The 24,304-nt window shown below is 41.8% G+C and overlaps 1 protein-coding gene across 1 annotated transcript in view; it reads left to right on the top strand.

The window, feature by feature from the left end:
• Positions 1-24,304, top strand: part of IMMT (inner membrane mitochondrial protein) — a 37,429-nt gene that overhangs the window by 11,302 nt on the left and 1,823 nt on the right. Inside the window, exons 4-13 of the mRNA XM_054992904.1 lie at positions 4,912-5,032; positions 5,470-5,601; positions 7,045-7,152; positions 7,525-7,661; positions 9,098-9,201; positions 11,004-11,139; positions 14,938-15,067; positions 16,721-16,944; positions 18,050-18,181; positions 20,125-20,254. Of these exons, the coding sequence (XP_054848879.1) occupies positions 4,912-5,032; positions 5,470-5,601; positions 7,045-7,152; positions 7,525-7,661; positions 9,098-9,201; positions 11,004-11,139; positions 14,938-15,067; positions 16,721-16,944; positions 18,050-18,181; positions 20,125-20,254 (1,354 nt within the window). The remainder of the gene's footprint in view (positions 1-4,911; positions 5,033-5,469; positions 5,602-7,044; positions 7,153-7,524; positions 7,662-9,097; positions 9,202-11,003; positions 11,140-14,937; positions 15,068-16,720; positions 16,945-18,049; positions 18,182-20,124; positions 20,255-24,304) is intronic.

Genomic DNA, 24,304 nt, shown 5'->3' with positions numbered 1-24,304 from the left:
GAGTCTGCCCCCTCGGCAAGACCTTCTCCTAAACGGGAGCCTAGTCCACCACGATCCCAGGAAGCTGCACCTAACGGCTTGGCGGATCGTTCCTCCCCTGTAGGCTTTACTGACGAGGTACAGAGGGTCCTCCTGAATGCCCGTCGGCCATCCACTAGGCGCGCTTATGCGGCCAAGTGGCGCAGGTTTGAGCTCTGGGCACTTGCCAGAGGAGTGGTGCCTGACAGCAGTCCCTTGGGGGTTGTATTCGAGTATTTGTGCCACTTGCGTGGCCTGGGCTTGAAGGTGTCCTCCCTCAAGGTACACTTGGCAGCGATATCAGCTGCTCACGCCCGAGTTGAGGGTGCTACGGTGTTTTCTCACCCACATTCCCGCCAGTTCCTTAAGGGCATGTACAATCTTTACCCACCTGTGTCGGCGCCAGTGCCTCAGTGGTCGCTGTCCTTGGTGCTCTCACGTCTCATGTTGCCTCCATTTGAACCTATGGCTACATGCCCCTTGGATATGCTATCCTACAAGGTAGCATTCTTGGTGGCCGTCACATCGGCCAGAAGGGTCAGTGAGTGTTCTGCACTGCGGTCTGACCCTCCCTTTCTTGTGTTTCATCCCAACAAGGTGGTCCTGCGTCCCTGCCTCGGGTTCCTGCCCAAGGTGGTGTCCGCCTTCCACCTCTCGCAGGATATCTCACTGCCTGCATTCTTTCCTCAACCCTCCTCTAAGGGGGAAAAGGCCCTTCATTCCCTAGACTTGAAGAGGGCCCTAGCCTATTACCTGGATAGGACGAAGGGATTCCGTTCCAGTCCTCACCTGTTTGTATGTTTTGGGGCCAAGGACAAGGGTAGCAGGGCTTCCTCACAGACCCTGTCTAGGTGGATTGTGACGGCCATTAGCAAGGCCTATTCCCTGGCAGGGGTGGCTTGCCCGCTTCATGTCAGAGCCCACTCCACGCGGTCCCAAGCATCCTCTTCGGCACTCCTCAGGGGGGTGCCCCTGGTTAACATTTGTAAAGCAGCCACATGGTCCTCTGCAGACACCTTTGTCAGGCATTACGCCGTTGATGTCAATGCGGAGCAGGATGTATCTGTGGCCAAGGCTGTCTTACACTCCCTTTTTTCCTGAGGGAGTTTTGGAATGACTTTCTTGGCGTACCTGTTGAGTACCCTTGAGTGAAAGTGTATATATGTACCTGGGGGTGTGTATATATGTAAATATTGAGTATTTATGTGTCCTTACACAGTATTTTTACATAGACGTATATATGCATGTCTATTTATTGTTGTTCTTGTTTGCTTAATAAAATTGTGTTGGACTTCACCCCCGCCTTCCTTATTGTGTGAAGCTTGGTACACTCCCATGTGTGGAGGCACAGAAGAACGAAGATGAAAACAGGGTTAACATACCTGTAACTTATGTTCATCGAGTTCTTCTGTGCTGACACACAACCCTCCCTCCTACCCCGCTGTGAACTCCAATGCACGATATTGTGATGGCTGTAACGGAAATTGGTGTTTTTAAGGTGTTATGGCTGAAGTGTGTTGGTCAAGCGGCGGCAAGGGAGAACTGAGGGAAGGGGCCGTTGGTAGCTGGAGGATCACGTGACCGTTTGGGCGGGAAAACGGTCGCTGAGGCGCGCGACAAACGGCCCCTTCGGAGCCATGGAAGCTCTAGAAAATTCTCCGGCGGCTGGCCTGCGCCTGCGCAGTCCCATGTGTGTCAGCACAGAAGAACTCGATGAACATAAGTTACAGGTATGTTAACCCTGTTTTAATGCATTTAAGTGGCAGTGACCAGCATGTTTTCACTAAGGTGAACTAGAATTAAAGCCTAATAGCAATATGTACATTTAGTACACAGAAGGCAGAATTTCACATAGTGCATTCATTCTTTCCTGTGATGAACAAAGTTCTATCTGGTGAATATATTCCTCAAGCTCCTTGGAGGATGGATGGGATTAAAATGTAATAAAAGTCACAACATTTTGAACTTGACATATTTATTTGTCCGGCAGCTTTCCAGAAATTAGTTGAAAGTTCCTCTTCAGGCTGTATTCCTCATTTGATGGGTAGTTGCGATGCTTTGCTTTATTTTATTGCAACGAAATGAATAAATAGGCTTAAAATTTTTGGAACTTTGCTGACTTTGCTTTTGGTTAAATGTGCTCAACAGCTTAAGAGAAACTTTGCTAGAATTTAGTTTTCAGAATTAAGTTTAGAAGTCAGAAATAATTATACACTCACTCACGTATATACAGGAATCAACAAATCCCAGCAGCCACAGAAATTTCATTGTGGTGCCCAGAATTTTCATTTTTTGCCAGTGGTGCAAGTAGGAAAAATACTTGTTTATTATTGTTTAAAATTCCCTACTCATTTCACCAAGAAGGCTTCTTCAGAGGAATCTACAACACAATATAATATACAGTTATTATAGAGTTCCCTTAATTAAAAATTAATTTATGAAAATTATATTACACAACATATAAAATTGTATTCATTATCAAATCTACAACTAGTTTAAAAATAACTGCATGAAAGAACAACTATTTAAAATGGCAAATTCCTGTTTCTTCCTTTGAATTGTTTGAGAGGAGAACAAAAAATTCTCTGAATGTGGAAGAGATAAGATAATGAACCTGTATCAAGGGTGTTCTGTCTCAACATGAAAGAGAGCTTTTATTGTTTTCTGTTGACGCAAATATTACTAACTTTGTTTGTCTTTCAATATTCTTTCCATGAGAATGCAAGTGCAGAAATGGTTTATCAAGAGAAGAAGTTTGATATATGTCTTAGTACAAGGATGATGCAATTTGCTCCTTTTTTAAAAAAAAATTGGTATCATTCTAGAGAAAGATGTAATTCTTTTGGAACAAGGGTCTGGAGCTGTTTAATATATGTCTCAAAATGGAATGATGTATTGTTGTCTGTTTTTTTAACAGAATTTGGTGTAATTCTAGAGACAAGTTTAGGCCTTTTGGAGCCAAGGTTTGAAGTTTTAGCACCCATTCTGACTCTCTTTTCAGTAACAGTTTCTCATTTTGACTAGTTGGTTTTTGCACAAAAGCAGAAGTCTGATGGATCATGGTCTTTTTCTACAAAATCTTTGGCCAATGGGGCCCTTATTCTGTTCAATTTGATATTACTTTTGTGTTCAGCAATATGTGTTCATATGTTCCAACATAAAGCTTTTGGCAGGGGCACTTGATAATGCATATAACTTAGAGTTATATGTTGTGAAATCCTTTAGTATGTCTTATATAGTAATAGCCAAGTGGCCTTGATCTGAGGATACTTAAATCTGGAGATTAGAGCCATGAACAGACAAGACAGATCTTCCTACACACTTGAAAAATGCTCCAGGTTTGCAGAAAAATCTGAAATCAAGGGTGTTTTTTTAAAACAACAACAACACTAAAATGATAAAAAGAGTACCTGTGGCTTTAATCAAATGCCTTCAGTGGCTGTTGCTAGGCAACTAACAGTTTAGCCAATATTCCAGGCTTGGTGGTTGTCCGTATAAGACAGGGCCCTTTCCAGGGCTGTTTTGGTTTTTGAAGGACCCTTTGGGGCTGGGACCAGAAGCAACCACAGTGTGCCTTGATGCCAACATGACTTAAATGACTCACCCAGGCCTGGCTGCTTGTGGTTGTTCAATAGCGACAAACCCTCCCCCCCCAAGCCAGTGTAGTGTAGTGGTTAGAGATTCAGTGTAAAATTTGGAAGACTCGGGTTGGAATCGCCACTCACTGGGTGACTTTGATCCAGTCACACACTCAGCCTAATCTACCTCTTAGGATTGTTGTGAGGATAGTTTGGAGGTAAAGAGAATGATGTAAGATGCTTTGGGTCCCCATTGTGAAGAAAAGCAGTATATAAATGAAGTAAATTAAGAAATATAGGTGAAGATAGGGGAGTAGATAAAAAGTAAGTTGTTTGGTGGGTTTGAGGGAGAGAAGGGTGTAGTAAAAGCTGAGCATATGGAGACTACCAAGAGGAGGGAAAGTGGAAATAGTGTGGGAACAGGATATAAGGGTAAGTAAAGTAACCCCTGTGTGGCCTTTCAGGTTCCTCACCATGCAACTGGGCTTGACTCAGTTGGCATCATGCAACTTCTCTCCATAGGGGAGAAGTTGCGGGGGGGGGGTGAAGATAAGGGGTGCAGGCAAAGGAGGGTGGGAAGGAGAGAAGGAAGCAAGAAAAGGAGGAGAGACTATGGGGGCAGGGTAGGGAAAGAGGACGTGGTGGGTGAGGAGAAAATCAGATGCCCCTTTCTGCAAGTCCTTGTGGGTCCCCACTTGTATTTTTCTTATCCTAAGGATTAATAGAATTCTTCATACTACATAAGAATTAACAGTAGGTACAATTTCCACAAGCAAAAAGTCCCTGAGGAGGAGTGCCATCCAGTAAAATACTTTGACTCATATTTATAAGTATTGCTGTGAACCAAATTGTTTCTCAGACTCTTGAGTTCTCCTAAAAGCAATCAATGATTTTTTTATTGCATAAAGGAATATTATCTAGTACATGGCAATTTTTATAGATGCTCTTTTGGAGATCCTCACATTATTGAAAGAAAGTCTGTGTATGATTCTATCACATAAAGTTTTCTCCTTGTACTTGAGTAGTTTCCTTCTATCAGAATGTAAGGCCTTCAGATAGGAAGAGTGTAATATACAGTTTAGAGAATCTTTAGTACTTAAGTTATGCTTAAGAATGGAAGCTTGAATATTTGGAATCTTGAATCTTTGAGTAGTTTCTTCTAAGCTGTAAAAACTGGCCAACTGATAGTTTCTTATGTGTTTACGGTGATGGCTATCATATCTCAAAAAGGAGTTCCAGTTGCCATTTTCTGAAAAAATCTTGTGTGCATTCTTGTAAGTGTGCAATTCAAAGTGAGATAAAATTTCTCTTACAGATGCAGCCAGGTCCCCTAAAAATCTCCTCTACAGCAGAGGTAATGAAAGAATCTAAACAACCTGTGGCCAAATCTCCAAAGAGTAAAACAGAGGTTCCTTCATCTGCTAGTGAAGAAAAAGGTGACTTTAAGAAATAACAGCCTTGAGCCTCATAAATGTTAGAGGGTAAGAGGGGAAACAGACATTTATAAAGAATGTCTCTATTTTAGACTTTGAAAGTATTAGCTCTTTTATAATTATTTGGTTTTGTAGATTATTATAGTTTCCCTTTTTGTGCATTAAGGGGAAGTTTGCTGGTAGCTTGTCATTGGTGGATGGCTGGTTTGTAGCAGATGAATACACTGTATATGCATGAAAATGTCAAGTGAATTGTATAGTAGGATTGCAGAGTGTATACAAGTGGCTTAAAGAGGTCCCTGAATTTGACTGAAGGGGGCTAAGAGTAAAATGATACTGCTTTGGGGGAAATTAGCTCTACTTCATCAGAAATTTTCACTGTTTCATGGGCAGAAACATTGTATCATCATGTTGTAATTTACATTTGCATGTATTTATAGCAGGGGCAGAAGCAGCACAGATAATTGAAGCAACTGGTGAAGCTTTGTCAGTTCCAGCTCCAGGGATGCAGGAGGAGGAACATGGTAAAAGCCATGTGCATCCTGAAGGAATTCACAAACATCCTGACTTGGGTATTGCTTGTTTGTCAACAGACTTCACGTTTTATGACTTGTAGAGATTCTGAAGCCAAAAGAATTAAGTGAAGAATTAGATCAATTTTTCATAGATGCTAAACTGGAGTCCCAGCTGCATTTTTTTGAGAATGACTCACTTAAGTTTTATAAAATATTTCAAGTAATGTTTTTAATTTAAAGAGTTTGTGTCTGTAACCTGTTTTTACAAAGATAGCCGGTCCTTTTCATGAAGCTTATTGAGAGTTATTAGGCCCATACACTGGAGGTCGAAATTAGGGTTCCCATTCCCCCAGTGGGGGCAGAGGATCGTCTACTCCCAGCCTCCGGCCCCCCACCCACTCTCACCTGGCCAGTGGAGGGGAAGGGCTGGGAACCCCACAGTGTGCTCCTATGCAGTCTGGAGCACTTCCATGTTGTGAATAACATAATTCCCAGCGCGATGTGGAAGCATGGGGTCATGCCAGGGGCTAGTTTTTACCAAATTGGCTGCTGAAATGTCATGCTGGGAATGATGTCATAAATATTCCTGGCACAATGCAAGAAATACTCCAGAGGTAAATACTCCCATTTTGCTTCCCTGCTTTGAGTTACATTCTTATGGACTCCACGCTCCACTTATTTAGGAAGATAATTCAAATGTTTTTAATTACTGCTTTGGAGAGATCAGCCCCTTTTACGTATTCCTCATTTCAGTTAAAGTATTTGAAACTGCGGTTGTGCATATTCTTCCTGTTGCTCTTTTCTCCGTTGTCTCCTCTGTTGCAACTGCTTGGGGCAGAGACGTATCTTTTTCTTTATTTTAATCTGTAAGCTGCTATATTGTAAGGAGTCATATAGAATAAACAGATAGCAAAAGTTCTCCCATACAGCGAACAAATTTGAAGGATATATGGAATAGTTACATACTTGTTTTTTTGTTAATTGTTTCCATCTGTGGATTGTATGTCTTCCTGTGTCTTTCCAATTATTCATACATGCTGAGTATTAAAACTGCCTTCTCAATGGAGGCTGATAAAAGTGCTTTCCATGGTTTGTTAGATCAGAGGTGGGCAGTTGCCTGTCTACTGGCTGAACCTGATCCCTGAGTAATTTTTATTCTATTTGGTGAACTTGCCAAATTTTAAGTTAGAATAAGGAAAAGAGAATGTTGTTGCAAATATTGAGCGTGCTTTAAAGTTGCCTTTCTCTAGCGTTGTAGGCCATGTTCTGATTAGGGCTGAGATCTTGTCCGTAGCTGAACCACTTGTTGCTGGGTGGTGCCAGTTTAATTCTGGAATGTGACCAACAATGAGGAGGTCAGTTTATATGGCATAATCGATTCCAAGCAGGCAGACCACACAGAGGGCCAGAAGCCTGAATCACAAGTCTAACAAGGAAATGTCCGTTTCTTTAGTAAACTTCTATCAGCTTGGATTTTGCTTTCAATGTTGTTTTGAGTAGGTGGAGAACGCGGCTGTGTGGATTCACACCCTGTAAAGGAGAGAGCACCGGAGGAAGTTGCTGCTCGTCTTGCGCAGCAAAATAGGGAGGAACAAGACAGGATTTTGGGTACGTAGGCCAACAAAATGTCTTTCTCTCCAATCTTTGAGAGTTGTGTTTGGCTGGAGTGGCAGACTGGAGTGGCAGAAAGTGTGTTGCAGTGCAGATACACAGAAGTTCACTAAGAATGCAAAAATAACAAAATGAATCAAAGCTGCAGTAGATTTTATGCTCTTAAAGGCAAATGCGCCTTTTCATAGGCCACCAGCTCCAGTGCCTAAAACAGTCTCGCCACAGAATGTTAATCACGGAAAGCCTGTAAGCCATTTTCACAGATCTCTGAAGAGGAAGTTTAGGGAACAGTATTGGACAGAGCTAATTGGCTTAATTGTGCCAGGGGCATAATAAACACATTGACATTTTTTTCCGTTTCTTCCTCAGCTATGGCAGCAACCTTGGAGAGTGCTTTGAGTAGTACTGCCCGTGTGACCCTGCAAGCCATTACACTCCAGGAGGCCGCTATACAAGCTGTCAATGCTCATGCTCATAAACTAAAAGAGGCGATGGATAATACAGAGGTATGTGGAAGGAAGTCAGCAGTGACGCTCTGTTCAAAGCTGTGCCGTCTTCTGGCTTCTCCACTTTTCATTTTTACATCTTATCACATTTTATTCTGCTCTTCCTTCAAGGAGTTCAGGGCACCATACATTTTATTCCACCACCACCTTAGGAGGTAGGTAAGTTGTGTAACTGGTCCATGGTTGCTCCATGAGTTTAATGGCCAAAGAGTGATTTGAATCTGGGTCCAGCACTCCAATGCTGCACTACATTGGCAAGCTCCAATAGATGTAGCAGTACTGTTTACAGGTTTAGCAGAAGGATGGATCTTGCATATTTTAGAGAAGTTTTTAAATCATATATTCTTAACAGAAGAGTACATATACATCTGTATAACTTAAAAGGCTTTACAGTGTGAGGAGATGTGGAAGGAACTCTATCCTATCTTCCAACCAGGAATCTTCTTTCACAGCTGTTGAGATTCTCCTCCAGACACTCATCCCAATCCCGTAAGGCAAGGAAATGATAATCAAGAAAAATCCTCTGTGTTAAGTAGGTGGATAGGGACTGTTACTATCAATATCAGTGAGCTCCTGTTCATACTCGTATTTGAGTCCATTCTGTCAGAGGTGGCTTCCACAGAAGCCAACAGTCTGCTGCCGATTTGCCAGGTTGCTGGTTTGCACAATGTCTTCTAACTTTATTCATCTCTTTATAAATGATATTTTCACTAACAGAAGCTTCCTGTGAGTGGTGGGTATTAAAACAGTTGTGTAGTTGAAGAAATGCAGACTAGCCTCCTCCAGGTTGATTCATTTTATTGTTGTTGGAGCCCCCCCTCCCCCCTTCATCTGAACAATAACAGGATATTAGGTTTTTAAGGAAAGTTCCTTCTTTGATGGAGCAGGACATCAAAACCCACCAGGCTGGAACCTGTCGTACTTGTTGGATTTTTATTTAAGCTGGGCTTGTTAGAATTGCCTTTACTGTTTTTCTTTTCTAATACTTACCAGTTGTATTTTGAAGTTTTCATCTTAGTTGGGCTATGTTTCCTCACTCATAGTACTTCCAAAACTAAGAGCCTACTTTATCCATCTTCCATAGAAATAGGTCTAATGTTCTCTTGTTTGTGTAATAGTAAAAAAAAAAAAAAGGAAATTTAAATATATGCCCTAGAATTTTCTGAATGTTGTGCAGCGATCTATATAAAATGTTATTCAATATTATATTTGAGTTGGAAATTTTTTAGAAAGTAAATATTGTGCAATCGATAGAAGACAGACTTGAATTATGAACTTGCTTACTCCATGATAGTTTCCGGTGTTGTTGGGAAAATCATAGAACTCTGTATGCATCTAATAATTTTTATAATATGTTGCCTAAACACATTTTTTTTTAACCACTCATTTTTATAACCATTACTGGAAATCATTAGAATGGTTGTACCTTTTGCTAGACTCCAAGTGAGAAAAAGTCAAATCAGTGGCGAACATTGGAGGAAACACTGAAGGATCGTCGTAAAGCTGTGGATGAAGCTGCAGATGCCCTTTTGAGAGCCAAGTAAGTTAGCGTATAAAGCTGTCTGACTGACTTATGTAAGTTAGCTCAGCTTGAGCATTGCATAGGTTCAGTGGAATTATTTCTTGTGTTAAATCAAACCAGAATGTATAGATGGATTTGATTAGGTACCAGAATTAAAAGTAACAAAACACAAAGATGATTTAAGAAACAGAAACCGGGATGGGCAATGCAGAGACAGCAGTGAGGATACATCATTCTGGAATATATGTCATTAGTCTTTAAGGTGCTGAGACACCAGTGGACTTCTGTTTCATTGTTGCCGACTGGCACCAGTAGGTGTAGCTATCACTCCAAAATTGTTCCTACTTCCCTACTCTCGCTTGAGTAATTAAAATGTACATTTTGCTGTCAGTGGTTGTAGTGATGGCTATGATCTTAGATAGTTTTAAAAGGGGATTAGATTCATAGATGTCCATCAGGCAGCAAACCAGAACCTGAACTGGATTCAGTTACATCAGAAAATCTGTTAGTTGTGAGTGAAGGTGAGCTTGGAAGCAAGTGTACAGCCTTGCTCTACATGAGTTTGTAGTCCCATTGAGAAATAAGGTTCTAATTTCGGAATATTTCTGGATTCATTATTCTTTGCTGAACATGTGACAGGGGTGCCTTTTACCAGCTTAGAACAGTGATCAATCCATTCCTGTAATTGCAGACCTAGACACAGTCATACAATCTAGAGTATTTTACTGTAATACATTCTGCGGGGCTGCTGTTGAATATGGTTCAGAAACTTTAATGCAAAATACAACTACTGGATTGTTAACAGGTGACCATTTGTCGGAACTTATTACACCAACATATTATGTTATGTTGCCTGCCTTTTTGTTTGTTGGCTCAGTTCATGGTGCTGGTCTTGACATTTACATTCTTAAATGGTTTAAGTCCAAGGCACCTCAAGGACAGTTTCTACATATATCTATCTAACCAGGATTTGAGATTTGCTGGAGCCAGCACTGTCAGAAGTAATTGTGGAGCTCTTTCTCCTTGGAATTCCTTGTTCCCCTCCTGGCATAATTTAAAAATTTCCCTCTTCCAGAAGGCCTTTTTAATTTGATTACTAGTTTTAATACACTGAGGCCTTGGGATTTTTAGAAAGGTTACTATGATATCTTGTGATTTAATACTTTTTCTTCTCTTTTATTTTGTGTGCTTGATTTGATCTTGCAGCTTCCCATAATTAAGAATTTTCATAGTATTTTAGTTCCTTGCATTTGAATTTGCTCCTAGTCTGTTTTGCTGTTTAGAGTATTCTAATTAAGAAATTACCTGTTTTATTTGTATGAAATTGTATTTTATTAAATAAGTATTCATCTTCTAACTTATCCATCAAGTAGACTGCCTAGTATATGAGTTTGAGACAGGTAACGGTGTTGGTCTGCAGTGGAATAACGAGATTTGAGTCCAGTGGCACCTTAGAAATCAACAAGATTTTCAGGATATGAGCTTTTGAGAGTCAGAACTCCCTTCTTCAGATATCTGAAGTTAGGTAGCTTTGACTCTCAAAAACTTACACCCTGAAAATTTTGTTGATCTCGAAGGTGTCAGTGGACTCAATCCTGCTGCCTGGTGTACTAATTTCAACGTTCTATGCAATTCTTTTACTTTTCAGCTGAGTAACATTAACTTCCGTATGTGTCACATACATTGCTTTAAACCATTTTTCATTGTATTAAATCTATTGCAGAAACTAATAATGGTTGAACATTTTATTATTTCCTATCCTCTTGACAACAAATAGTGAATATTGGCATAGCTGATTGACAACTTCTGGTTTTGTTTAGAGAAGAACTGGAGAAAATGAAAGGAGTGATTGAGGGTGCCAAGAAGTCCCTAATTTCTGGGGCCAAATCTCACATCTTGGCTGCTGAGGATAAACTTCATCGTATGATAGCTGACCTGGACAGTGTGGTGAAAAAGGTAAGTTTTACTAAAATTTTCTTTTAGTAATTTTCAGTTGAAACTTAAAAACCAGCTAGTTGCAAATATCACAGAGAACTTTGGTGTTGATAGTGAATCATCTTCAAAGTAGTAAATTCGGAGTATTTGAGAATTGAATATATTGTAGTGAACTGGTACATATTAACTACAGCACAAATCTGATCAAGGCCCACTGACTGTTAGTGAAGCATGAACTTGTTCCAGATTCTTCGATGTAAAATTCTGTCTTTTTTATTTTATTTATTTATTTATTTATTTATACTCCGCCTTTCTCACTGAGACTCAAGGCAGATTACATAGTGTAAATCAGTGGGACATCCAATAAACAATGTTTTATAGCATAAAAATTTGAAAACAAACAAATCTGATACCGAGGTAAAACAATGCTGAAACAAAGCATAAGCAATTAAACACGACATGTAATGTGGAAATTACCTAGTAGGAGCATACTTGCAGCAACAGACAGTATGTAGTAGTATAATCTACAATCCCTTTACCAAAGCATTTTTTCTGAACCATTTCCTTACCGTACAGACCTATGTAAAAAAGCCCTCCTAAATAACTCAGTTTTGCGTAGTTTTCAGAAAGCCAAAAGAGTGGGAACCTTCCTAACCTCATCAGGGTGATAATTTCTCAAGGTGCGGGATATAGCAGAGAATGTGTATATTTGGGCAGTTGTTGATTTTGGCCATTTGCAGGGTGGTAGCTTGAGAAGGCCTTGTTCAGATGAATGAAACTGCTGTGAGAGAGCATAGGGAGAGAGGCTGTCCCATGGATATGAAGGGCCAAGAAGGGCTTTGTGACAGCCGAAACCTTGAATTGAGCCTGGTAACTGATTGATCATGGTAACTGATGGGTAGCCAGTGTGGAATGACTGCAGAATATCCATGTTCCACCTAGCTCCTGATAATAATCGAGCTGTGGTGTTCTGCAGCAACTGAAATCTCAGAGTTGACTTTGAGAGTGTTTTGCAGTAGAGTGCATTGCAGTAGTCTAGTCTCAATGTTGTGGCATGGATCCAGGAGGCCAGATCGGCCATGTCAAGGTAGCATGTCATATTTGGGGCTAGACTTGAGTTAGAAAGGCTTTTTTTGCATTAACTTACTTTTCTAATAGCAGTACTGAAACCAGTATAACCTCAAGTCTGCAAGGGGTCAAATGAACTGCTTTTAAAGTGGGGAGCGTGATGTCATTCAGTATTTCCACCTTTCCAACCAGCATCACTTTTGTCTGGGTTCAGTTTCAATTTGTTCACTTTTGTTTGTGCAAAACTGCTATAGCTTTGTATTGTCAAAGGCTTTCACAGCCGGAGAACGATGGTTGTTGTGGGTTTTCCAGGCTGTATTGCCGTGGTCTTGGCATTGTAGTTCCTAACGTTTCGCCAGCAGCTGTGGCTGGCATCTTCAGAGGTGTAGCACCAAAAGACAGAGATCTCTCAGTGTCACAGTGTGGAAAAGATGTTGGCAGGTCATTTATATCTACTCAGGAGGGGTGGGGTTGAGCTGAGTCATCCTGTAAGAGTTTCCCAGGGTGTGGAATGCTGTCGGGGGTGGTGATTGGACAGAAAAGAGGCATAATGAAAACATTAGTGGATCGTGCAAGACGGATATGTGAGCCGCACTTTCTCAATGAGGAAATTAATCATCTAAACCACGCACTTCAGGCAAATGGCTACTCCAGAAATGAAATCCGAAGCGCAATCAAACCCAGGATGAATCAAACAACCAAGAAAAAACAGTCTCCTACAGGAAAAGTGTTTTTGCCATATATCAAAGGAATTACTGATCAGATGGGAAAGCTTATGAAAAAGCATAACCTTCAAGCAGTATTCAGACCCACCCAATACAACAGATGCTACGATCAGCAAAAGACAGTAGAGACCCCCTCACCTCTGCAGGAGTATACCGTATACCCTGCAGCTGTGGACAGGTTTACATCGGGACCACAAAGCGTAGCATCCAGACAAGAATAAAAGAACATGAAAGACACTGCAGACTTGGACAACTGGAAAAATCAGCAGTGGCTGAACATAGCCTAACTCAAACAGGGCACAGTATCTTATTCCAGGACACCAAAATACTGGACAACACTTCCAACTACTTTGTCAGACTGCACAGGGAAGCCATTGAAATTCACAAGCATAAGCAAAACTTCAACAGGAAAGAAGAAACCTTAAGAATGAACAGAGCATGGTTTCCAGTTCTGAAAAACACCAGGCTAACAAAACGCTCTATACCCGACAATAGCCCTGCAGAGAAGATTAGCACATCAAGCACCAATCCATATGCAAAAGAACCTCCTCAGGATACAGTGAAGCCTCCCGCCATTAGCATTCCACACCCTGGGAAACTCTTACAGGATGACTCAGCTCAACCCCACCCCTCCTGAGTAGATACAAATGACCTGCCAATATCTTTTCCACACTGTGACACTGAGAGATCTCTGTCTTTTGGTGCTACAGCTCTGAAGATGCCAGCCACAGCTGCTGGCGAAACGTAAGGAACTACAATGCCAAGACCATGGCAATACAGCCCGGAAAACCCACAACTGCTATAGCTTTGTTGTTTGGGGGCAGATATGTTTTTGGTGCTAAGTGAAACTAATGTTTGCCATTTGTTTATTATTTTTCTTTTCTTTTCTTGCCTTTTCTTGCCCTTTCCTGTAATTCATTGAGGATTTTTGAAAATCATGTTTTTAAACTTGCACTGTAGAAGAGGCCAGAGGGGCAGACTCCTCCTTCTCTGTAATCGATGGTCCTTAAGCTGTCATCTGCAGATGTGTACTGTTGGGTTTTGTGCCTGCATATAACTATATTTCAGATCTTCTAGGTTAAAGTATTGAACTTTCCCTCCCTTAAGAGAAGGACTCTTTTCATATGTACACCACTGGGTGTGCGCTCTCCTGCCCAAGCCCTTCGGTCTGGTTGTGGTGGCATTAGCTGCCAGTGAGAGAAGAGGGCAGGTTATTTGATTGCAAAGACAAGTTTTCTTCATTGTTTCTTGTAGTCCCACAGTTGGGTGACGGATTAGCTTCCTGAAAGGTGGACAGTGATGTCTTTGTGGAAAAAGCAGGTGGAAGACCAATCCAAATGCACTACCAGATTTTGCCCAGATGTTAATGGGATTACCTACAATGTATCCTACATAGTTCATGGAACAAAGTTCCACAGACAGTGTGTTCCTATTTCTGGAGTACCTTCAGCTATGGGAATTTGCTATCTCCACAGCTTTTTAGAGGAATATCCCCACATCTGAGCTCTGCAGAATTGCCCACCTGGTCTCAGCCATTGATCTTTGTGAAACATCATTCCTTGGGGTACACAGGCCAGGATGGTCTCCGCCTTTAGGCAAGTGATAGTCAAGACCTTATTCTCATAACAACACCTGTTCCCACCTCCATACAGGTCACCTTCCTAATGTTTCACATAATTGTGCCTGCATTGAAGGCCACTTGATGAACAACAGTTATGGGTAAGGGCATCCCTGTTTTTCTAGTGGTCATTTGTGCAGCCAGGCAACCTGCCCTTCCACACAACAGCTACCACGCATCACCCTATCATATATGTGGATGTATAGTGCAGAGAAGGGAGTTCACATACCTAACAAGCAGGGGTCAATGTAGGTGCATATTTGGAGATTATTTCTATCTGAATAGTTTCTTCTGTATTTTGCTTTTTGGCTGTTTTGTGATGCCTGGATATTAATGATGTGTGTGATCACAAATATAGGACTTACCATGTGCTCTGAGTTTCTAATTATTTGCCTCTGTCTTTTGTAGGTGCAGGCAGCCCAATCAGAAGCTAAAATAGTAGCTCAGTACCGCGAACTTGTATCCATAGCAAGGGAAGAATTTCAAAAAGAGCTGGAGAGCGTTGCTTCAGAAGTACAGTCTGGTAGGAAGGGGCTATGTAAGTAAGAAGCTAATCAAAGCTGTAGTTTAGCTGAAGTGATCTTGCTAAATTCTATCTATTAATATGCCACATTGTAAAAGTAGGAAGCATGCTTGCATTGACATTTTTTTTTGCCTCCTGCCTCCCCCCCCCCCCCGGGATTTTATTGTGTAATCTTGGGATAGTAGCTTCAGTTAGGACTTTACCTTTGGGACTTCACCTGAAGTGAAGTCTTGTGATCTGTCCAGCATGTAGTGATGCACAAGTCTGCACCTAAAAGTTCATCTTTATAAATATTTTTAATTAATTAGTGACAGCAGCGAATTCGCCAAGAACAATAGCTAAACAGCAGCTGTTTAAAGAAATTAATATTGATTCTTACCGATTGTAGCTATCACCCTGGCGACAGGGAGTTCCCTTGTTTGGTCAGTAGCAGGCATTTCAAAGAGTCTTCTGTACTCACCTGCAGCTGCCACTTCCCTCCGAAGTCTCCTTAATTCTCTGCTTGTTGGAAAGAAGGTTTCTTGTGTTATTTTTTTTAGAGTATTGTCTTTTCTGAGAAGCAGTGTGACATGTCTCTGTTTCACTTTGCATGTTCAAACGTTTTAAGTTAAACAAGAGAGTATGCAAGTACAATGTCCCACAAGTCACTTTTTTCATCTCAAAATGAAACAGAAGTCCAGTGGCACCTGAAAGACTAACATTTATTCCAGTATGAGCTTTTGTGAAACAGAGCCCACTTCTTCAGATAAGAGATGTAAACCTCAAGTTTACAGAAAAATACAGGAACGATGTGGAATGAGAAGATTTGAGGAAAGAGATCCCTAGTATAATAAATCAGATGAGGTTATTTGTATGAGGCTTTTAACTGCTTGGGTAATTAATGGATGGTGGGTGAGGTCAGAGGTTCTGTCACATTCAATGAAGATAAACAAAAGTGCCAGAGGCAGTTTGAAGTATGAGAAGATTAACATCAGTAAAAGGTTATGGTATGATATAGCTTGTTAAGAACAGTCTGTTGAAGTTATTAGAAGGAGGACCCTCTTGGATTACTATAAATTATGAGTGAGGAATCTCAAGTCTTGGTTTAAACCAGGATGGTACAAGGTGATGAGATGCTTGATGAATTCTAATTCAGCATGTTTATGTTGTTTTCATTTTGAAGTTGTGGTGAAGAACAGTGACTTTCAGATCTGCAGCAGGATGTCCAAGAAGATTTAAGCGTTTTGTTTAAATCAGGCCTCTGATGGTTTTAAAGGGGAGTTTTAAGGAAAACAGATTCATCAGTGGCTGTTAGCCATGGTGACTATGTGGAACCCACTGCAGTGCCAGTGCAGTTCACATAACAGTGTGAGGGAGCAACAGCAGGGATGGACTTGACCTCTGCAACTTGCTTTCCAGTGGTATCAAGCACTGTGTGAAACAGGATGGGGGACTAGATTAATTGATCCAGTAGGATTGCTCTTATGATTGGCAGTCCTAATTTAGCTAAATAATAGTACTTGATTGCTTGCTTTTCTAGATGCAGAGGAATGTGGGTGGGTTTGGGTTTTTTTTTTTTTTACATTTTCCTGAGTATTCAAATGCTCTCCCTGCTTGTGTAGTTTTACAAGACAGGAAGATCGTATCTTTTCTGCAGTTGCTGTAGGTCTAACAGTTTACTCTCTTCAGCTGACCGACTGACAACCGATGACTTGAACTCTCTCATTGGCCATGCTCATCGACGCATTGACCAACTCAATAAGGAGCTGGCAGAGCAGAGAGCCCGAGAGCAGCAGCACGTAGAGGCAGCCCTGGAAAAGCAGAAACTGGAAGACCAAAAGGCTTTTGAGTCAGCTGTGACCAAGGCCTTAGAACATCATAAGACTGAGATACAAATGGAGCAGGAGAAAAAGGTAACTGTTGCATTTAAGCATTCCTTTATTGTGAGGTGGAGAGTGATAGGCAGGAAAATCAGTCTCTGGGTGTTCTCAGTCAACTGGCAGTAGGTAAGCAAAAGGTTCCCATGCAGAATCAGCAAATTGGTTGTCATCCCTACAGCAAGGAGAATTTTTCCAGCTCCTGTCTCTGCTTAAGAACAGAGTACTTGTGCTTCTTCAGGCCTTGGGATGAAGCCGGCATCCTCTGTATTATGCAATAATTAATTAATTATTTTAAAGCCTGCCTTTCTTGCTGAGACTTGAAGATTACAAAACATAAAAATCAGATAGCATAAGATATCCAATTATAATGCTATAGGACTAAGATTCATGGAAGATACGTCTATCAGTGGCAACTAGCTATGGTGACTAAAAGGAACCTCCACATTCAGTGGCAGTAAACGTCTGAATACTAGTGTGCTAGGAGGCAGCTGCAGAGAAAAGCTTTGGCCTCTATGCCCTGTTATTGACCCTCTGTAGTAACTGGTTGGCTATTGTGTGAGACAGAATGCTGTACTAGATGGACCACTGGTCTGATCTGGCAGAGCTCTTCTTATGGTCACTCTGTAATATAATTTCAGATGGGTAGCTGTGTTTGTCTGTAGTGGAACAGCAAGATCTGGGTCCAGTAGCAGCTTAAAGATCAGAAAGATTTCCAAGGTACAGTCTTTCAAGAGTCACAACTCCATCAGACAAAGGACAAGGGGAGGTTTGACTCTCAGAAGTTTATACCTTGGAAATTTTGTTTTTGGAGCATCCCGAAGAAATGTGCCAACACTGTCAAAATTCACTGGACAGGCTCTTGTGAATCACTCTAGACTTAAGGCTTCATCGTGGGAGGAGGAACTGATGGCTACTCCTTCACAGTTTCTCTTCCTTAATATCAGTGCCCTTGAACCTGACATCAGTCTGTTAATCAAACTCTGTGGCTAGGGAACTCAAGGCAAATATACACCATAAGGGTAATGCTCCTTCAGAACCTAAGAGAGAAGGGAAGAGACAGAACTGGAATGGGACAGCCGTCTGTTCTTTGTAACACAATGGGTCAAAACAAAGGCATAACTTGATTTCATTTTGGCAGATTGAAGAAGTCAGAGACATTATGGAGAATGAAATGAGGACGCAGCTCCGCAGGCAAGCCGCTGCTCACACTGATCATTTGTCAGATGTTCTCAAAATTCAAGAACAGGAACTCAAGCTGGAGTTTGACAAGGTGGGGGAAGGCATTTGTCCTGGGAAGGACCTGTTGCCTTTAATCAGTTTCCTTCCTCAGATAGTCTAAATGATCATCCTTGAAAGTTCAGTCCTAAACTGTGGCTAATTTTGTGTGAGGTAAATCTCATTGATTGCAGCAGAACTTGCTTTTATGTAAAAGGTATTTTTTGGTTACAGCAGCATTCTGAGTATTTATCTGCATTGAGTTCAGCTTATCTGAGTTTCAAGTGTCTGTTAGCTGCCTTTGGACTTCCTCTGAGAGCAAACGAAGTTAGTTGAGCTGTCTAGATTATTTTTAACGAGCAACAAATCCCATTGTGTTAAAAAAATACAAGGGGCTCTAGAAAACTGTAGATTCAGTGGGCTACCGCCCAACAATGCACCTGCATGAAGATTAATGTGTATTCTAGGGGTGTGCACCCTGAAAATATTTGGGTTTCCTGCTTCGGGTTTACATTCAGAAATACCCAAAACCCACTTCAGGTTTGGGTATTTGAATCGCTTTGGAATGCTCCGTAAAGATTTGGAGCATTCCAAAGTGATTCAGGGGGCTGGGTTTTCTTCCAGCACCCCCCTCACCCCCCCTTAGCCCCCATCCCCTCCAACCCACTTACCTGGCCCTTTAAAGGGCCAGTTTAAGCAGGATCTCCCCCCCCCCTCTTCCAGGGCAGCCTGCCAGCTGATAGTTTAAAGGGTCCTTTCCTGTCGCTTGCAAGCGGCAGGGTCCTTTAAACAGCCCAAAGTCCACCCCTCCAGCCACAGTCCCCCACCTACCTTGGCTCTGCGGCTGGGGTGGTGGAGGCTGCAGCTCAGCAGCAGCGGCTCCAGCCTTTTCCGCTGCCTTGCAGGCCCGCAGGAAGGCAGAGGAGGCCGAAAAGGCCCTTCCTACCCCTCAAATGGCCGCGGCGGTGGCCATTTGAGGGGCAGGAAGGGCTGGAGGAAGCACCTCCGGCCTCTGTTGCTGCCCTACGGGCCCAAGCAGCAACAAAGGAGGCCAAAAACGCCCTTCCCATCCCTTGGGCCCACAGGGCATCGGAGAAGGCCGGAGCCGTTGCTGCTGGGCTGCAGCCTCCACCACCCCAGCAGCAGAGGGGGGCTGGGGGGAGGTTGTGGGGTTTGGGCTGTTTAAAGGGCCCTTTAAACTATCAGCTGTCAGGCCATGGGGGGGATCCCCCTGCTGCCTGCCAGCTGATAGTTTAAAGGGCTCTGCCGCTTGTGAGCGGCAGGAAAGGGGCCCTTTAAAGTTGCCCCAAAGCAACTCGAATGCTTCGGGGAAGCTTTGATTTGGGATTTCCGAATTGGGGCCACCATGCTGGCTCTCATCAGGGGGGCCCATCCAGGCCCAGTGGCTGCTACTAGGCTTACCCCTGCAGAGCATCAATCTCAGCCTCGAAGTGGCTGGGGAAGCACCTCAGGCTCGGCCTCACCGTGGCTGATGCGGCTCTGTGGCTGTGCGTCTGGAACTGAGGATTATACCCTCATAAAATAGATCTCTTTCACACCAAGATAGAGGCAGGGTTGGGAATGATCCAAAAAGCAAATCCCCAGCTTTCCTTTTTTTAAAAAAAGTAAGTCTTTAGCCCCTTCTGTTGCAAAGCTATGCCTATCCTCATCCTTCCTATGAAAAAGGCGAGCCACAAGGACTCACTTTTTATTTTCGTGCAGGCCAGAGTGTGCCTGCACGAGGATAGAAAGTAAGTCTTCAGCAACATGGCTTTTATATAGTAGGATTGCTTTTTAGCGTTGCTAGAGAACAAAAGGTTGCCTGAAGTTTGAGGTGTCAATTCTCCTCTCTCATCAAAAAGGCACCAAAATTTCACTATCTTGGTTCTTAGAAATGAGCAACAAAACATTCAGCTAGCTGAAGAATGAATGAAAAGCTTATTTTAAAAAGTATTCTGCTTCTTAATTTTAATACTTTGCTAATTTTGTTTGTTTTAGAACCTGTCAGAAAAACTCAGCGATCAGGAAATGCAGTATAAGCGGCTTGTTCAGGAACAGCTTGACAACTTCACTCTGGACATCAACACAGCCTATGCCAGGCTAAGAGGAATCGAACAGGCAGTGGAAAGTGAGTGTGGGAAAACGACACGGAGCCTTTCAAAGGTTCAAAGCACTGCATGTACATTGCAGTACATTAACTTGTTTCAGTACTTACAACAACCCTGTAAAGAAACAGACTACTGTTATCCCAACATATGTTGTGGGAGGGTTGGGGCGATGCTGAGAATTAAGGCTTACCTAAGCGCAGCTACATTAGAACACGGGGTTTTCTGGAGAAGTCTGATTGCCCCTCTAGTTCTGCATGCTGCTTCCCACAAGCAAATGCCTCTGGAAGGCCTGCAGGGAAGGCACAGTGCAAAAACCTCCCCCCTGTTGCTTCACTGCTTCTTGAATGTGTAGGTCTCTCTTTGCCACTATGGTTGTTATGGTCCTGCCCGGTTTGAATTAGTCTAATCCCCTTTTACAGCCAGCTTAATAATCAGCCGTTGCCAAATCCTATGGCAGTGAACTTCACAAGTGCATTAGTTGTATGTGAAGATGTATTTCCTACTTGAGGGTATTACAGGAGAGGGACAAGAAGTTCTTTGTCCATTATCATCCATAATTTTATAAACCCTTTAATGTGCCCTTAAGTCACCTTTTCTCTAAACCAAAGCTGCTGATGGCTTAAGCTTTTCCTTATAGTGAAGGTGCTCCTCGTGATCCTTTCAGTTGTTCCTGTTCTGCATCTTTTCCACATTCGTCTTGAAACACGGGGGCCAGAACTGTGCACAGTATTCTAAATGCCAGTGCACAGGCATTAAGATACCGGCAGTCTTATTTTCAGTTTGTTTCCGAATAATACCTAGCATAAAATTTGCTGTTTTCACTGCTGCCACATGATGAATCGAAATTTTCCTTGAGTTGTCAATGTAACCCCGCAATCTTTTTTCTAGTTGAGTCATGGCCAGTTCAGAGCCTGTCCGTGTGTATTTAAATTTAGGAATTTTTTGCCCCAAAATGCATCACAACAGACAGGCAACTTTGTGCTCCCAATTCGGAGGACCTCTCTTGGAATACTTCACAATATGCATTTTTGGTTTTCACTGTTCTGTATAAATTAGTGTCAGCTGCACACTAGACATTGCTTATTCTCCAGTTCTAGCTTATTTATGAATAAATGGTTGGGTCTTACCAACTTTTCTGCTGGTACAAGGGAGGAGGGGAAATCTCCCCAGTTTCCGTCCTTATTGTAGCAGTCTATTGATGGTTCTGAGCAAATGCAGAAACCAAAAAATACCAATATTGTCTCTCATCCAGCCACACGGAAGGAGCTGGAATAAAGTCCCATTGTGTAATCAGTCTCTTCTTATTCACTGGCCATTACCCTGAAGCAATAGCATTTTACTTCACTAATGATGCTTATGATGAAGAATTGTTGAATATTAGACTAAAACAGCATGGTCAGCAGCATTGTTTGAAAGCATATTTTGGGCTCTCCTCCTTTAGAGGATTTTAAGCAAAGATTAGATGGCCATCTGAGAGCAATGCTGATTATGTGAGCCTGGGTAGATCATGAGAGGGAGGGCAGGAAGGGTTACATCAGTGCTTAGTTCTCGTGGCCCCTTCTTACCTGCCCAGGGGAATGCCGATCACCACCTTGGGGTCAGGTAGCAATTTCCCCCAGGCCAGTTTGGTTAGGGATCCTGGTGGTGTTTTGGCATCATCTGGGCATGGAGCAAGGGTCACTGTGGGTGTGGGGGAGGGAGGTAGTTGTAAATTTCCGGCATTGTGCAGGGGGTTGGACTAGATGACTGTGGAGGTCCCTTCCAACACTATGTTTCTATGAGTTGTTTCTAAGAACTATTGTTTTATTTTATTTAGAAAATGTATATGCCTTGTTAAGAGACCTGCTCAGGGTGGTTGAATTGAAAACAATTCAATAAAACCATAAAAAAAGAATACAGGAATGATCACTAATAAGCCTTAAAAACAAGCCAATGGCATAAAACATTCAGAAGCCTAAAATGATATTAATGATACAGTCCTCAAGCCAGGAGGACAATAAAAAGAAGATGGGACCCTCAATTAAAAATCTGGATTAAAAAATGTTTGTGGTCTAGGAAGGAGGCACTTGGCAAGGATTAAGGGAAAGAGCATTCCAAAGGCAAGAAGCCAACACTGGAAAAACCCTGTCTCATCGTTTCTACTTATGTATCTGAAAAATGTCCTCCACATAGGTTTTATGTATGTGACAGAACTATTGGAAGTCTAGTTAGGCAGGATAAAATATCCCTTCGAACATTTGGGCTTGCTGTGAGTAAAACAAATCTAAATCCTTCCTTTCAACGCTAGCATCTCACCCACCCCCATTCTCCACCCTGCATGTGGAACAGTGCTGTTGTAGGTTTCCTGAGAATGCCACATTGGAGGCCCTGCATTTCCCATTGTTGGTGCAGACAAGCACCACGTCTAATCATTGTACCCTACTCTACCAACTAACCTATCTAGGTAGTCTGTGATATCAATAACCTTTGTACTAGGCAAATCATCACACAACAAATCCCTGTTTGTGCTCTCTTAGTAACTCGCTACCAAGACCCCTTTTACCTTTTCCAAGACACTTTTTTTTCTAATTTTTTTATTAATGCATCACATATTATTACATTTCAATACAGTCACAGTTCTCCTATGATACATCTTTTACCCCTTTTGTAACCCTCCCCCCCGCAAGGTGGCCATCCTATAACTACAAATTAAATTTTTAGCCACGAGCACATTTTTTTCAGTTTTCCAAATATAGTTGTATTGGCTTCTCCGTTATATACCCATTGAAAATATACAGACCATTTCTCTTTTATCTCCTCCATTTTTCCATCCCATGCCTTACCTTTTTTTAAACATTCCAACATATCCGATTGAATATATTCATACAAGTAATCATTCCATCTTTCTAAGGTCCATTTTAACTTCTCCTTCCAACCGTATGCAATCACTGCATGTGCAGCTAGTAACATTGCTTTGAAAATATCCTGGTTTTGTTTCTCAATTCTAGTGTTTCCCAATACACCCATGAATAATAGATCTACATCTATATTGAGGTTGACCTTACATACCAATGCTATTTTTCCCCGTACCTTTTCCCAAAAATCTATGACCTTTGGACACTCCCACCATAAGTGGGAGTACCACCCTTCTTTTGCATTGCAATGCCAGCAGTTAGGTTTCATCCCTTTAAGCATGTATGCCAATTGGGCAGGAGTTCTATACCACTTCATGATAATCTTTCTTTCAAGTTCTCTATACTTTTCTAGCTTAATTGCCTTCAAATTCACCATTAACTTATTAACCTCCTCAGAAGTTATTTGTTTTTCTTTATTCCATTTATTTTTTAGAGTTCTAAACATAAACTCCTTATCCCTCACCAATTCAAGGTAAATTTTCCCTGCCAGCCCTTTCTTTATTTCATCCACATATAATGCGTGTTCTATATTATTGTCTTCCCTTTTAATAGCTTCTTTATATTTATCTTGTTTAATTAAATGGTGTAACCTCATTAAATTTAACCAATATCTTTCCCCCAATTTTTGATTCAATTCCTGAAGTGGTAACAAATCCCCTTGACCATTATACATGTCCTTCACTCTAGTTATACCTTCCGCCTTAAGATCTTCCCAAAATTTCGGGTTCATCTCCTTCTCCCAGATATACTTAAGTGGAGTCCATTTTGAGTTCTGTGGCATCATAGCCGTTTTCCACCTCTTCCAAGCAATCAAGGCTATTTTTCTTGGGCCCTTTGCTTGTCTTATCTCCTTTTGCAGATCTCTAGTATAAATTCCATAACTACCTGCTCCCTTATTGATTGCAGATTCAAATCTTACCCACTTATCCCCTTTCCTCCATTCTAGCTCCATCAATGCTTTCAACTGAAATGCATCATAATAAGCTTGCAAATGTGGGAGTCCCCATCCTAAATCATCTTGGGGCATATATACCAATTTTTTTGAGATTCTTGCTTTTTTCCGGCCGAACACCCAATTTTTAATATTTTCATCCCATTTCCCTATATCTTTCTGGTCAAGTTCTATTGGGAGTACCTGAAGTAGATATAACATCTTTGGTAATATAAACATTTTAA

Source organism: Eublepharis macularius, chromosome 12 (genome assembly GCF_028583425.1).
Source record: "Eublepharis macularius isolate TG4126 chromosome 12, MPM_Emac_v1.0, whole genome shotgun sequence".
NCBI lineage: Eukaryota > Metazoa > Chordata > Lepidosauria > Squamata > Eublepharidae > Eublepharis > Eublepharis macularius.
Note: the sequence above shows the minus strand (reverse complement) of the source record. Positions and strands in the feature narration are given on the sequence as shown.